Source organism: Wasmannia auropunctata, unplaced genomic scaffold (assembly GCF_000956235.1).
Source record: "Wasmannia auropunctata unplaced genomic scaffold, wasmannia.A_1.0 LD335980.1, whole genome shotgun sequence".
NCBI classification, from domain to species: domain Eukaryota; kingdom Metazoa; phylum Arthropoda; class Insecta; order Hymenoptera; family Formicidae; genus Wasmannia; species Wasmannia auropunctata.
This window is the reverse complement of record NW_012026910.1, coordinates 278,267-292,781: the sequence shown is the minus strand read 5'-3', so window position 1 is coordinate 292,781 and position 14,515 is coordinate 278,267. Positions and strand designations below refer to the sequence as shown.

Below are 14,515 nucleotides of genomic sequence, written 5' to 3'. Positions count from 1 at the left end.
TTTCTACAATTATATTGGACTCAAATTAAGAATAAGCGCAATAAATGTTAATAGAGATTTCATCAAACCTTTGCAGTATTCGTTCGGCACCGTGCCGTTTAGCGGTACCCGTCGCGCGCCGGCCGATCGTCGATTTAATGCGCCACACCTGACGGTGCGCTCTTAATGCCTTATGGTTTGACAGTTTCAACAGCTCACTATTCAAAAACCATTGACACCTCAACATTTTGCTATTAACATTTTCAATTCAGTTTTTCATGAGGAATACGTAGATGCCGGCTCCTCCGGGTGACCTGGATCACCCTGTATATATATTTGTGAATACTTTCTAATCATGTATAATTAAAATAAAATTTAGTTAGGGAAATATTTTCAAAGATTTATTTAATATTTTAAAGATATTTTTTATTTTTTTTACACTTACAATTTTTATTGTAAAGAAAGTACAATTTTAATTTAAAGAAAGTGAAATATGTGTTTCCACATATCTTTAATACTGAAATTTGCTTTATCATGCTTGTAACAAAATGGTTAAGTATAACGCATGCATAAGTGAGTATAAGTAAAATAGAAGATTAGACGGAAGAAGATAAATACTAAACTATTTAGAAGATATACACTAAAACATTTTTTTTTGTTTTTAAGATCTTATTTCAACTATTACATCTAACATTTTTCGAAAAAATGATTAATGCAAAAGTTTCATCAAGTTTGTTTTGTGTAAAATTCAAATTTGCAATAAAAAATATTGCAAATGGAACACAATAGTGTTCCATTTGAAAAATCGACTTTCGCTCTGAATAGTCCATTTCCACTTGAAACCGAAAATTGAAAATATTACCATTTGATATTGATTGTTGTAACCCATTTATTTATCGAAACCATATTCTTAATAAAAATCATTTCCCTCGTTTTTAAATGAGTGGTGTGGATAGTCCGAGATACCCTATATATATTAAATCTTTTTATACATATACATCAATAGTGATGTTAAATATGTTATAAAATATTTTATATTATGAAATTTTTTAAATTTTATTAGTTTCAGTTGACTCTGATGACATACCTGGCATCGGGCAGTATGATGACTTTCATACTATCGATTGGCAACGGGATATCGCGCGAGATCGAATGCGACACCGTTATATCGTGAAGAAGAAACACGATTCTATTTGGGGTTTAATAAAAGGAGCTCACGACGCATGGTCGGGATGGCTGTGCGTTTTACTAGTCGGGCTTTTTACGGGAGTGGCGGCTGGTGTTATAGATATTGGAGCTTCCTGGATGACAGATCTCAAATTCGGTATCTGTCCACAAGCTTTCTGGTTAAATAAAGAGCAATGTTGTTGGAGCTATAACGAGACTACATTTGACGGTGGAAATTGTTCACAAGTAAATACATGTTTTTCTGTAATTTTAACCACAAATTTATTACAATTCCGAAAGCTGTGTATGTTAAATTATTTTCCTGTCTGGTGTAATATCTAATGTAATATCTTTTTTATAGTGGTGTACATGGCCCGAGCTATTCAATCAGTCAAAAGAGGGTGCAGGGCCTTATACAATATCATATTTATTTTATACAGCATGGGCACTTCTATTTGCTGCACTTTCTGCATCTCTAGTGCGAATGTTTGCTCCTTATGCTTGCGGCTCTGGAATACCTGAGGTAAATTTACCAAAATTTTTCTTTTTTTAAAATATTATAAATACATAATCTGATAATACAGCATAATAAGCATAATATATATAATTTAATAAATTAATATGTTATTTTTTTACTTTTACATTCTAATCATATATGTATATTTTTTTCAGATAAAGACAATTTTGAGTGGCTTTATTATCCGCGGATATCTCGGTAAATGGACACTGATTATTAAGTCAGTTGGCCTGATACTTTCCGTATCGGCGGGTTTGAGTTTGGGAAAGGAAGGTCCCATGGTCCATATTGCATGCTGTATAGGAAATATATTTTCTTATCTATTCCCGAAATATGGCAGGAATGAAGCAAAAAAGAGAGAAATCTTATCTGCCGCGGCCGCGGCAGGAGTTTCCGTTGCTTTTGGAGCCCCGATCGGCGGTGTTCTGTTTAGCTTAGAAGAGGTATTATTTTGAAGAATAAATAACATGATAATCTCGTATTTTAAAGAGCAGTTTTCAGCATTTTATCAAGGCTAGGAATATTCTAGAAAAATATGTATATAGAGTAAAATTTTTAATTATATGTTAATATTCTTCAAATGAATTTAGAGTTTAGAATGAAAAAAAAATATAACTGCAGCATGTTTTAAAATTATGCTATAGAAATTTTATATACTTATTTTAGGTCAGCTATTATTTTCCATTAAAAACTTTATGGCGATCGTTCTTCTGTGCTTTGATAGCCGCTTTTGTCCTACGTTCCATAAATCCATTCGGAAATGAGCATTCAGTATTATTTTATGTAGAATATAATAAACCTTGGATATTCTTTGAATTGATTCCTTTCGTCATGCTCGGCATAATCGGGGTAAGTAATTTTCATTACTATTACGTATTATTAAATTTGTCAAAAGCGTATATTTATAAAAGCAAATTTTCGATAGGGAGTAATAGCAACGTTATTTATCAAAGCCAATTTATTCTGGTGCCGATATCGGAAAACTTCCAAATTGGGACAATATCCCGTTACTGAAGTATTAATCGTAACAGTGGTAACAGCAGTAATTGGATATCCTAATCCGTACACAAGGATGAACACCAGTCAACTCATTTACCTGTTGTTTAGCCAGTGTGGAGTATCGAACGCGGATATGTTATGGTTAGTAAATATCAAAAAGATTTATTTTATATCGTGTAACTTTACTATAAATTGCTTTACTATAAATACGCAAATTTCACAAATTGACTGATAGTTATCGGCATGTAAAACTGGCATGTTGTTGAAGGTGTTTAAATTATTCGAGAAATTCTCTGTTCAACAGTGATTACAACAGAAACTTCACCGCTGTGAAATCTGCAATCGAGATCGCGGCAGCTGGTCCCGGGGTCTACAAAGCTATATGGCTGCTCGTGCTGGCGCTGATACTAAAACTCATCATGACGATATTCACGTTCGGCATGAAAGTTCCATGCGGTTTGTTTATTCCCTCCCTCTGCCTGGGAGCGATAATGGGCCGTATCGTGGGAATAGGGATGGAACAACTTGCTTACAATTATCCTCACATATGGATGTTCAGCGAGGAGTGCTCCATGGGTGTTGACTGTATAACACCTGGACTGTACGCGATGGTCGGGGCTGCTGCTGTTCTCGGGGGCGTGACCAGAATGACGGTCTCTTTGGTCGTCATTATGTTTGAATTAACAGGCGGCGTACGGTATATCGTACCTTTAATGGCCGCGGCCATGGCGAGTAAATGGGTCGGCGATGCCCTCGGGAAGCAGGGTATTTACGATGCTCATATCGGCTTGAATGGATATCCGTTCCTGGACAGTAAGGACGAGTTCCAACATACAACTCTGGCAGCGGATGTCATGCAACCCAAGTAAGCGAAAATGATATGTATATATATATGTATATATACATATATATGTTTGCGTATGTTTTAAGATTGTGCATACTACACACGTGTATGTAAATATACTCTCGTTAATTTTAGACGAAACGAAGCTCTTCATGTTCTTACTCAAGACTCGATGACAGTCGAGGATGTAGAGAATTTGCTTAAAGAAACGGAGCATAATGGCTTTCCTGTAATAGTCTCTAAGGAATCTCAATATCTCGTTGGTTTTGTCTTACGACGAGACCTCAATCTTGCCATTGCTAATGCCAAGAGAATGATCGAGGATATTAGCAGGCAATCGTTAGTTATCTTTACTAACGGAAACAATATCCAAAGTCATTCACCTCCGCCCCTGAAGTTAAAAAAGATATTGGATATGGCTCCCATCACTATCACAGACCAAACTCCCATGGAAACTGTAGTCGATATGTTCCGAAAATTGGGATTACGTCAAACTCTAGTTACACATAACGGGTACGTATGTAGAACACTCTGTATTGGATATAATTTTTGAGTTTTTGTTTTTTAATCTAATATCGAGGTTTTTCGTGCAGGCGACTACTAGGTGTAATTACAAAGAAAGATGTTCTGAGGCATGTAAAGCAGCTCGACAATGAGGATCCGAATTCCGTTTTATTTAATTAAACATTGCTGCTGCGAATAGCCAACTTGAGATTATAAATTCGATATGCATAAGATGAAAAACATATACAGAGATAATTTATATGAATTTAATTAAAAATGTATTTTATCTACTCCGTCAATCTATCTGCACACTTAAATTATGATAACACTGTATGTAATTAGATAGAAGTAAGCGTGCAATAGATTTAGAGTATTAAATTTGTACATTCATCTTTATTTGAATGAAATAGGGAAAAAATTTTTTCTTCAATATTTTACTATCTGGTCATATTGCGACTAGGGTTATATCTTTCACATTGCAGTCAGTGATGAATCAGCTTAACAATTCGTGATGTAAATGATTTACTATGTAATTTGTAAAAAAAATGTACACCGTGAATCATTTATATCATATGTCAATCTGGTTTATCATCAGCAACAAGGTGAATATTGTTATGATATACAATTTTTTGAATAGCATTGTAATTGCATAAATATATATTATATATGATATTTCTTATAATATTAAGTTAATTATAGGTATATATTGTTTAACAATATGTATCTTGTTACATCCTAATGTATTTTTATCCCGTATATTGATTTCATCATTTCATGATTTTACTTCTATTAGTGAAAACGCAAATCTATTCCAGAAAAATTTTTATGAAATAGACTTTTAATTTTTATGAAACTTTATACTTATACTTTTATGAAATAGACAACATATGTAGTCAAAAATCGTTGACATATTCATATATTCATATCATTCGAAATTTCAGTAGAAAAAATTAAAATTATTTAACTAAAATATCACAAGTTTTTTTTTACATATTAATTACTCCATTCCGCATATAAAATACGCGTATAAAGCATATAGAGCATCGAACAAGATAATCAAATTTTATGTAAAAAAAAAATTATTTCTCTAAAGCCGTCAAACATAACAAATGTATGTATTTCGATACAACGCATTGAACAAATATATATATAATATATATATTTGTATAATTTCGTATCATATATTACAGGTATATACATACATATTCATATAATATACATATACAATATGAAGTTTTATACATATGTACATACACTTATATATACATACATACATATATGAAACTTTATATTATATATGTATATGATACCTCTGAAGGCAATGGCAATTAAACCATTGAGAATACCTTTATCATGAGAACTTCCTCTAATAGGTCATTCGGAATGCGTTAAAAATTGTAGGTCCCATATATCTACATAAACTATACTATATGCAAAAAAGGATTCACCATGTCTCTGACGAAAGACTGAGGACTCCGATGAATATATATATATGTATGTAATATATGATACATATATGATACAACGTACTAATATAACTGTACGTTATATGTACACATATTTATTATTCACGTTTCAACATGTAGATATAATTCCCGACAACAATTAACGAATATACAATTCTTTATTTTGGTACTATTAGCCCATTGAAAAGATCGAAACTATTTCCATCTGAATGTACAGAAAATAACTTTTCCTTTTTTCCTTTCACCAATAAATATCCGTACTCATCGATACCTATTATCGTAACATTTTCTCTTCTTCCATTTGTCCACGTTACCGTCACATTTGCATTCCTAAAAAAAAAAAATATATATATATATGTATGTATGTGTGGATACTGTAAAATATTACGATATGAATATAAAAAAAGTGAAATTATTTAATGTACGATTATTTACGTGTGCAACCAATATTTATAATAGAGTTGGTAGAAGTGCTCTGTGTTGCCGTTCTGTAGAATATCTAATAAAGTTTCCATTTCATTGAATACCAATGCTAAGTACTTTTCATGAGACAACGTCTTCAACTTTGTACCGTGTTTTTGATTATATTGCAGAATTACATCATTAATGCAACTTGTGGGTTTACTATTGGAAAGATTTACACCAGCACCTGAAATATATATGTATTTGCATTCATTTTGAATAAGTTAAATTATTATAAATTATTCATAAAATTTATATTTTATTTGTGACTATTAAAACATACCGATATTGCCAATTATTATTGCTTCCTGCAATCGCGTTGAAACGATTATACCGGCAATCTTGATTGAATTCCCAATGTATATGTCATTAGGCCATTTTATTCTGAGATCAATATCCTATAAGATTAATTAATTATTAATTATTAACGATTAATTTCACAAAAGGTCGTATTGTATATAAAAATTTAGGATTTTTATAGAGATCAAGATATTAGTTTCAATAGGGAAATATTTAAAATACCTCATATCCTTTAATAGACCTTACAGCTGATACAAGTGCTACAGCAGCAATATGTTGAAGAAGCGAGATATAAGGACCGAGATTCGATTTTACAGGAATATGTACTTGTAAAGTAAACATCGCACAGCCTATTGGACTGAGCCAGTTATTATTGTATCGCCCTGAAAATAACGCATCCGATAAATTATTTGTCCATATAATCAAAAATAAAAAAATAATACCTCGTCCGGATGTTTGCTGCCGTGGAATGACAGTCAGTCCGTGTTCTAATTGGGTGTTATTAATCACATTCATAGAGGATGTTAAGACATCCGTGTATATCACTAAACGGCCCAATTCCTTTGTAGAGAGATTCTGGAAATAAATTTCGAATTTATTATGGAAATTTATTATGGAAATTTGATGAAAATTATTCCTTCTTTTAAAGCTCATTTAATTATATGTTAAAATTACATATAGTGCGTTAAGTCTCTAAATATGTAAATACACTTACTGCTAATATATTAGAAGATAAGCACGCATAATTAATATGATCCAGGTGTGTAAGAGAATTTACCTCAAAATAATCTACAGTCGAGAAATTAGGCGGGCACATATGCATCATAATAGGGAGAAGATTAGCAGATGGTGAGCACACATTTTCGTTATTTGCACAAAATTGAATTTGCATATCTGTTGACACGGTTAATGTGTTCTTTTCATTCATTTTATCCTTCAATTTTTCAAACATCTTCATCTTCATCTACAAATGTATAACGAAGCACACTGTATAGTTATTAAAAAAAAAAAAAATCATAGCATTTTCTTGCTAATTGTACCATAATTGAGATCATTATTGTTATCAGGATTCATTCTTAAATATATTTATTAATGTACCTCAAATTTGCCTAAAAAGTAACCTGGCGTGTACTGCACAGATGCTTTATCTGATACTCGACTTGTATCACGATTTATCTCTAGTCCTAAATGTGTGCTCAACAGATCGCTGATTATCTCCAAACGTGCAACATTACTCTTTTTCAACTCGTTGAATTTATCCCCCTCGTACTCATACTGCGTTGGATCTACCTCCAAGTGGATTTGGGAAAACACCACTTTACCACCGCTACTAGGCAGAGTTGCAAGCAATATGCTCGGACTGTGCCACGTTTCTTCTTTGCCCAATACTTTCACATCAAACGAATGTAAATTTCCCCTTTTATCCTTAACACTAGTTGACGTCGGAGGATTCAATGGAGGCGTCCTGGAAAAGTAACATTTCGAATATACAATTACGATATTTTCTTCCATATTTATTTTGATCTAACACTACTTTTCTCTTTTCTTCTTGCAGTAAAATATAATGTAATACAAGTGTATAAATGCAATATTTTATTTGATTTAACACAAGTTATTACCTTGTATCTTCCTGATCTTGAGAAAAACGAGTTCGCACAGGAGACGCATGGTAGCAAAAGATGTGATGCATCATACGCACTTGTTTCCATTTACCGTACGAAAATTGGACAAGTTCATTTTCACGCACTTCCGCAGTCTGGAACGTTGGTAGCAAAATATGCAGCATGTCGGAGCATAACGCTAGGAGTTTACCTCCATGTATAATATACTCTACGAGCTGGGCACCGAGCTCTGCACGAACGTTACCACTAAGAACAACTAAAGAAACCTGATCTATCCAAACTTTGCAAGTATCATCATAGTCCTCTTTATAAAATACACGGATATCATATCTATAAAAAAAAAATAAATCAATTATTTTAATAATTTATAACCAACTATGACTGAAATAGATACTAAATTATCTGCAGAAGCAAATCGTTAAAACTTATATACCATGTTTTAACAATTTATTAGAACTTAAAGATTCTAATATAATAAAACTTAGCATGACATACCTATCTGGCGCCAGCACTTTTGATAACAAATTCTGTAAATTGTCGGTCGCGCCTCGAGTATCTGCACAGACGAGTATATTTGGTGGTTTAACCACCTTACTAGGCTTTTCTTTTAATTCCAATTCAGAATTTCTGTAAATTAGTATGATTAATAAAAATTATTTTATTCGTTACATAAATGTAGTAATCATATCTCTTATGTATCACTTATTTTTAAATATTATACTTGTTTTCAAATATTATACTCACTTGGAAGTGGTTTGTCTAATTGACTTGCTTTGATCAGTATTTTTCGATTCTTCACTCGAATTGTCTTCCTTCTTTGTGACGTCAGGTAAATACATTTTAGGTGAATCATGTTTATTGTATCCTCCAAAGGTGTCATCGCCCATATCATCTCTTGGTATTGTTTTTAAGCTTTGTGGATATTTTATAAATTTTACATGCTTAGTCGGTGACGAACTACATGTTGCTGGCGCGGAGTTAGATTTAACATCTAAAAGATATAAAATTAAAAATATATTTATAAAATTTTTCCAAGCAATTATGCATAATATTGATATACAATGTTTTTCATACTTTTTTCGTCCATCTCGGAGGGATCCACGTCGGGTAACCGTACACTCATACCACGTACTTTAACAAACTTTGCAAACTTACATTTGCTGGAAGTCAGTTGAGTCTCTTCGCACATTGCCTGAAAAAGTCCTACAAAATGAATGACACAATCAGTACACATTAAAAGATGTGTTATAATAAATACAAGAGTAAAATTATTATAACTTGCTCATGTCTGACGGTGGCTCGAGACACCTGGTGTCATCGTAAATATATGGCTTTCCCTCTATCAAAACAGCTGAAAAAAGAAATAAAGAAAAATGAAACAAATAGATATCAAGTTATCGAAATATATTACGTTTTGAGACGCAAAAGTAATACATACTTTGAACACGTGATACACATAAGCCATAATTAACGCGATATTGTCCTTGCAGGAGCCCAGTTATTAAGCTCGTAACATGTTCTATATCTGTTTCTAAAATAAAGCTTATGCTTGAAAATGTTGACGTCCACGCCACGATTAGACCATAGTCCTCAATCTGTCAAACAATGCATATAAATAGAACATAATAAGTTAAATTTTTCAAAAGATAATAATATAGTTTCAAGGCTTAATTATAACAATAAAACACAGAATGTATAATAATTAAAAAACTTGTACCTTTGCAGAGATTGTTGAGGCCCAAGGTGTATAAGTTTCAATATCAAGATCGACGAGAATATGCATCTTGAGATCAGACTTGCTTGAAATCTGATAGCAATTATTTGTATACAGGGGAAACTTTCTGTCTGGACAGCTCAACCAGTCGAATACAAAAACTTTTTGCTAATAAAGTAATTGTTGTCAGTCTTGTTGTTACGTTTTTACAGATGTAAGTATAAAATATTTGTATTATACATACTTGAGGGTATATAGTATATAATATCGCATCTTCTTGATACCATACTAGGTCATCAATTTTCGCTAGGTGCTTATTAATACATAAGTGAGAACTTATCGCCAAAAAACGTTTATCCGTGTATCCCGTATCGAAATCTGGAAATCATTACAAGATATATACATATACACACCCACACACACACACACATATATATATATATATATATATATATATATATATGTTTTCAATACCTATTTATTTAATATATATTGTCTTTAATAAAAATAAATTTGAAAATCTCAACGTATATAAAATCATGAAATGAATTTTATGATAATATGAAATTCTTTCTATTATTACAATATTATTTATAGTATTCATAGACCACTTTATATATATATATATATATATAAAAAGAAAAAATAACATTACTCGTTAATTATATAATAGTATTGTGTAATTATATAATAAATTTTATGACGTATGTGTATTATATGTTACCTTTTAGATGTTGCGGTATCTTAATCCTAAGCACAATAGAAGGATGAGTCTTGTCTCCCTTAAAGATAGCTTTTAAGTGTGCTTTTAAAAGTGATATCCTCCGTGCTTGCATAATGGTGGCTATCATGTAAAGAAATGTTAACAGCATATTTTTTTCATAAAAATAGCCAATAATTGTTTAAAATACTTGCTATTTTACGAACAGGAATTTCTGCCACTTTAAATCTGAAAAAGATAAGATTTGTTTCCTATGAAAAAAAAACACATATGGTAAACACACCTGGGGAAAGTTTTATCTCAAATTGTTCCATAATGAAAATATACTTCTTGAGATAAGATCGTACAAAGGGAAAGTAAGTGGTCTCCAATCTAAATATAAACATAAAAATCAGTCTGCAATTATGCCTAAAATCACATAATAATATATGATATATATTGAATAACATAAAATTTATTATATGTTTCTAAATTTACTACTGTTTCTAATGACATCCGCGCGCAATAAAGTAGTATAAAAAATATATTATTAATAGTAGATTTTTGCAACAGTCTTTAAATATCTTCTCTTACACATAAAAAGATTTCACTTCTACTAGATTTCGTACTAATTTCATACATAATTATAGAAAACGCGTGTGGACGTAGACGATGTATAGCTCTGACCGATCTCTTTTTTTTTATTCGCACATGCGAGCGACGCGTAAAGCCACTTGGCAAACGCTGTAAAGCACCGTGTCACTAAAGCAAATTATAATTGCAAATTTGAATCGGTGAATATTCGTACGCACCATAATTCTGATTCCTTTTCGCCTCCAAGTGTTCGCTTACCGAGAATACGAGGGGATTAAAGTGAAGCGCAGAAGCGGTAGGACGTACTACTTGAAAATATCGATATGCAGTTACAGTGGCATTCCTAAAGGTAGCCAAAAACCGCCAGACCGGCCGGACTGGACAAATCACCCCCCTGCGATCGCCCGCCAAGATCTGTTTCGCAGAACGAGAATAAGCGTTATACTGTTATCGCTAATCTGTATATAAGAGACCCAGCAATTATGTTGGAGATATTGCTATTCAACAAGAACACACATACGTAATAGTCACAATGTATGGTTTGACGATTCGGCCGGGTTCCGCTTCCGCTCCGAGTATTACATCATTACAAAATTTTTTGCACGATTTTGACGAAATCTACCGGGTGTGTTTAAGCACTTGTGCACCGTACGATTGGCCGCACGTTCACTCCGGATTGCTCCGAATGTAGGGTCCAGAGCCACCCAGAGGAAGAAAGAGATACAATGCGGACAATGCCACGCATGAGCATACATTTATATCCATGATCGCGTGACCATCCGACTACCCATGTTTTCTTTCGGTAGCACGTGTCGACTGCCATAGATTTGTTTGTCTCATTTGCACTTCGCAACGCCATCCGTCCCCCCCCCCTCTTGAAACGAGATGGATGTATACTCTTCGTCATCGGAGAAAGAAAAAAAGGGACAGTTCCGAGTGTAGAAAGTGCAAGTGAGACACGAGTCCAGTACTCCAGAGTCCAGACTCCACACCAGTGTTTTCCAGTGTCAGTGTCGTCAGTGACAACTGACAGGCATGGTCGGGCTGGGTCAGGCATCATAAATGTAAGGTACTAATAATTTCTATTTCTTTAGTCCGGTCTTATAGTACGGAGTCTTCTTCCTCCAAGCCTTTGATCGCGTGATCGTATTAATCGGGATAGGATGATGGACGAACCGGTTTATACTTCAGTACGATACTTCAAGAACATGAGTCGCGAAACGATCGAGCTAGCGGCGATACGAGACCGGAGAGCACACGTGTGCTTCGTGCGGTAGTATTAGCTCGACCATTTCGCGAATTATTTTCTGAAGTATCGAAATAAAACAGAATACGTTAAAAGAACAGTGAAAGTCTTTCTAAACCGTTCGTCCGTCATCCTATCCCGATTATAATACGAGTTTCCGATCACGAGTTTCCAATCAAAGGCTTGGAGGAAGAAGACTCGTGTACAAAGACTAGAGAAATAGAAAGTATTAGTATTTTTATTACAGTTCAGAAGTGGGATTGCTCCCAGCTTTGCATACGCGTTGAAAGCCGGATTGCCCCAGCTTTCGCGTGCAGGCTTTCGCGTTTCGGAGTAAGTTTTTCGCGACGTGCGTAGAAAATTGCTCCGCGGCTACGTGCGCGATCGTTTCCTGTGAAGCGACTTTTATTACAATATGTTTACTGTTTACCTGCAGATCACACCTACGCGAGTCGTCAACTCGTCTGCCGGTGCACGCATGGTTACGATGGCCTATAAGAGTCTTTGCGCGAATATTATTAAAGAAAGTCGGATATTGGACAGATGTTCAAGAGTCGCTGTAGCCAGACGCGGTTATACGAAAACGGCGAGCACGTCTTCGGAGGATGACGAGAGGACGACGCACTTTGGCTTCCAAACGGTTAAGGAGAGCGAGAAGGCGAAGGAAGGTAAGGCTTCTAATTAATATTTTTGTTCAAATGCTTATCTCTTTCATTATCTATTACGAAATATTAGTAGCTGCTACAGTGGATGGTAGACAACATTTGTAGCAACATTTATATCTTCCCAATTGATTTTAACATGAAAGAATATTGGATGCGCAACGCCAGAATGAATTCGAGAATATCTGTTGCAGTGTACACCGTATTTGAAAATGTTGCCGATTCTTACGACTTGATGAACGACACGATGAGTATGGGGATACATCGCATCTGGAAAGATATTTTTGTACAAGAATTAGGACCTACTCATGGTACCCATCTCCTGGATTCTGCCGGCGGCACGGGCGACATCACATTTCGATATATTAATTTTCTGAGGAACACGCCAAATCCGCATAATATACGTAGCCACGTAACTGTGTGCGACATAAATCAGCATATGCTAGATGTTGGGAAAAACCGAACAAGTAGATTAGGCTTATCGCGAGACAGTAATTGCGATATTACGTGGAAGCAAGAAGATGCGGAGAAGCTTTCCTTTCCAGACAATTCTTTCTCGGCCTATACCGTAGCGTTTGGAATAAGGAATATGACGCATATTGATAAGGTGCCTTAGAATATATTTATTCCTCGATTAGTTATTTGCATAAAGTCCATAAAGATACCAAAGTACAGTATGGAAGATTTATATTTATTAACCTCTAAAGAATACCTGCATATTGTAAGCTAAAAGTTAAAAAAAAAGTATTTTAATGTTAAATTTATATTAAACGTGTCTAATCGTATCTAAAACATATCTAATCTATCTGTTAATTTTTACGTCGTAGGTATTGTCCGAAGCATACAGAGTATTGCAGCCAGGAGGTAGATTTTTATGTCTAGAATTTAGCCATATCGAAAATAAGCCTTTACAATGGTATGTATGCTTTAAAATCAAAAGCTTATAAAAAAATTTATATTACACATACAGTGCAGTAAAATTTCATTCGATATCTGTTTCAGGTTGTACGATCAGTATTCTTTTCAAATAATACCTGTAATGGGGCAACTGATTGCAGGACAATGGAAATCTTATCAATATCTTGTAGAAAGTATAAGAAAATTTCCAAAACAGGAGGATTTCAAAGTAAATTTTTCAATATCTATTTTATTATTTATATACATAAACTGCAATAACATTAAGAAATTTTTGAAAACCTCTCTTAATATTATCTTTCGTTTGCATAATTATATGATTACTCATATATCAAGTTCTTTTTTTATTATATTATGTTTAAAAATTTGCTAATGTAGTTTCTGATTTATATATATATATATATATATATATATATATATATCAAATATAGCATAATAAAAAAGAGCTTAATGTATGGGTAATCATAGAATTATTCAAATAAATAAAAAATATTGTAATATTAAGAGAAGTTTACAAAGATCTCTTAATATATACGTATATATATATATATATATACTTATTTTTACTTTATGCTTTTTGTTATATTTTCAGAATATGATCGAATTCGCAGGATTTAGAAATGTGACTTATCAAAATCTTACGTTTGGTATAGTCGCTATTCACTCAGGATTTAAACTATAAGTAAATATGTAGGTAGAATTGATTAATTTTTGAAGGGTAAAAAAATTTACAACTATAAATATGACATTCTCAAAATTACGGCAACTGCGGTAATTACATCAATACCAAAGTACAAATAAAATATATGGCAAAAATGTATATA

General features: G+C 33.3%; 3 protein-coding genes across 24 annotated transcripts in view; 2 read left to right on the top strand and 1 right to left on the bottom strand.

Moving 5' to 3' along the window:
• LOC105454629 (H(+)/Cl(-) exchange transporter 3) overlaps window positions 1-4,980 on the top strand; it is an 8,415-nt gene extending 3,435 nt beyond the window's left edge. For 6 of the 7 annotated variants that reach the window (XM_011697384.1, XM_011697383.1, XM_011697381.1 and 3 more), the window contains 8 exons: window positions 1,043-1,392; window positions 1,508-1,669; window positions 1,819-2,106; window positions 2,330-2,512; window positions 2,589-2,803; window positions 2,967-3,527; window positions 3,642-4,019; window positions 4,100-4,980. In XM_011697384.1, the coding sequence (XP_011695686.1) occupies window positions 1,043-1,392; window positions 1,508-1,669; window positions 1,819-2,106; window positions 2,330-2,512; window positions 2,589-2,803; window positions 2,967-3,527; window positions 3,642-4,019; window positions 4,100-4,190 (2,228 nt within the window). In that variant the 3' untranslated portion in view covers window positions 4,191-4,980. The remainder of the gene's footprint in view (window positions 1-1,042; window positions 1,393-1,507; window positions 1,670-1,818; window positions 2,107-2,329; window positions 2,513-2,588; window positions 2,804-2,966; window positions 3,528-3,641; window positions 4,020-4,099) is intronic. The other variant, XM_011697380.1, reaches the window with a different exon arrangement.
• A 575-nt stretch (window positions 4,981-5,555) lies between these two features.
• LOC105454628 (biotin--protein ligase) lies at window positions 5,556-11,713 on the bottom strand. 12 transcript variants are annotated; one of them, XM_011697377.1, is made up of 20 exons: window positions 11,389-11,613; window positions 11,087-11,282; window positions 10,579-10,667; window positions 10,490-10,523; window positions 10,299-10,418; window positions 9,819-9,952; window positions 9,578-9,742; window positions 9,299-9,455; window positions 9,143-9,211; window positions 8,935-9,063; window positions 8,605-8,851; window positions 8,356-8,487; window positions 7,858-8,190; window positions 7,337-7,703; window positions 7,017-7,202; window positions 6,682-6,814; window positions 6,461-6,621; window positions 6,222-6,336; window positions 5,912-6,125; window positions 5,556-5,806 (listed from the first exon to the last, which is right to left on the bottom strand). In XM_011697377.1, the coding sequence occupies exons 5-20, from the start codon at window positions 10,408-10,410 to the stop codon at window positions 5,635-5,637; spliced, it is 2,826 nt and encodes a 941-aa protein (XP_011695679.1). In that variant the 5' UTR covers window positions 10,411-10,418; window positions 10,490-10,523; window positions 10,579-10,667; window positions 11,087-11,282; window positions 11,389-11,613; the 3' UTR covers window positions 5,556-5,634. The 12 variants fall into 12 exon arrangements, with proteins under 12 accessions (XP_011695679.1, XP_011695669.1, XP_011695671.1 ...); XM_011697367.1 differs by lacking the exon at window positions 10,490-10,523 and having other exon boundaries at window positions 11,389-11,614; XM_011697369.1 differs by having other exon boundaries at window positions 10,299-10,523.
• Window positions 11,714-11,754: 41 nt separating this feature from the next.
• On the top strand, window positions 11,755-14,515 carry LOC105454627 (2-methoxy-6-polyprenyl-1,4-benzoquinol methylase, mitochondrial). 5 transcript variants are annotated; one of them, XM_011697362.1, is made up of 7 exons: window positions 11,756-11,932; window positions 12,362-12,447; window positions 12,551-12,782; window positions 12,971-13,383; window positions 13,604-13,692; window positions 13,779-13,902; window positions 14,284-14,515. In XM_011697362.1, exons 3-7 carry the CDS (start codon window positions 12,593-12,595, stop codon window positions 14,371-14,373), a joined length of 906 nt encoding a protein of 301 aa, XP_011695664.1. In that variant the 5' UTR covers window positions 11,756-11,932; window positions 12,362-12,447; window positions 12,551-12,592; the 3' UTR covers window positions 14,374-14,515. The 5 variants fall into 5 exon arrangements, with proteins under 5 accessions (XP_011695667.1, XP_011695664.1, XP_011695662.1 ...); XM_011697360.1 differs by having other exon boundaries at window positions 11,756-11,937; XM_011697363.1 differs by having other exon boundaries at window positions 11,756-11,937; window positions 12,348-12,447.

Excerpts from the sequence above, each read along its gene's own strand:
- LOC105454627 (XM_011697365.1), top strand. The coding sequence starts at position 12,593 with ATGGTTACGATGGCCTATAAGAGTCTTTGCGCGAATATTATTAAAGAA. Across the intron at positions 12,783-12,970 it reads GAGCGAGAAGGCGAAGGAAG|TGTACACCGTATTTGAAAAT; the intron begins GTAAGGCTTCTA and ends TATCTGTTGCAG. Across the intron at positions 13,384-13,603 it reads ATATGACGCATATTGATAAG|GTATTGTCCGAAGCATACAG; the intron begins GTGCCTTAGAAT and ends TTTACGTCGTAG.
- LOC105454628 (XM_011697366.1), bottom strand. The coding sequence starts at position 10,912 with ATGAAATTAGTACGAAATCTAGTAGAAGTGAAATCTTTTTATGT. Across the intron at positions 9,212-9,298 it reads ATGTGTATCACGTGTTCAAA|CTGTTTTGATAGAGGGAAAG; the intron begins GTATGTATTACT and ends TTCTTTTTTCAG. Across the intron at positions 6,126-6,221 it reads AATAATAATTGGCAATATCG|GTGCTGGTGTAAATCTTTCC; the intron begins GTATGTTTTAAT and ends TATATATTTCAG.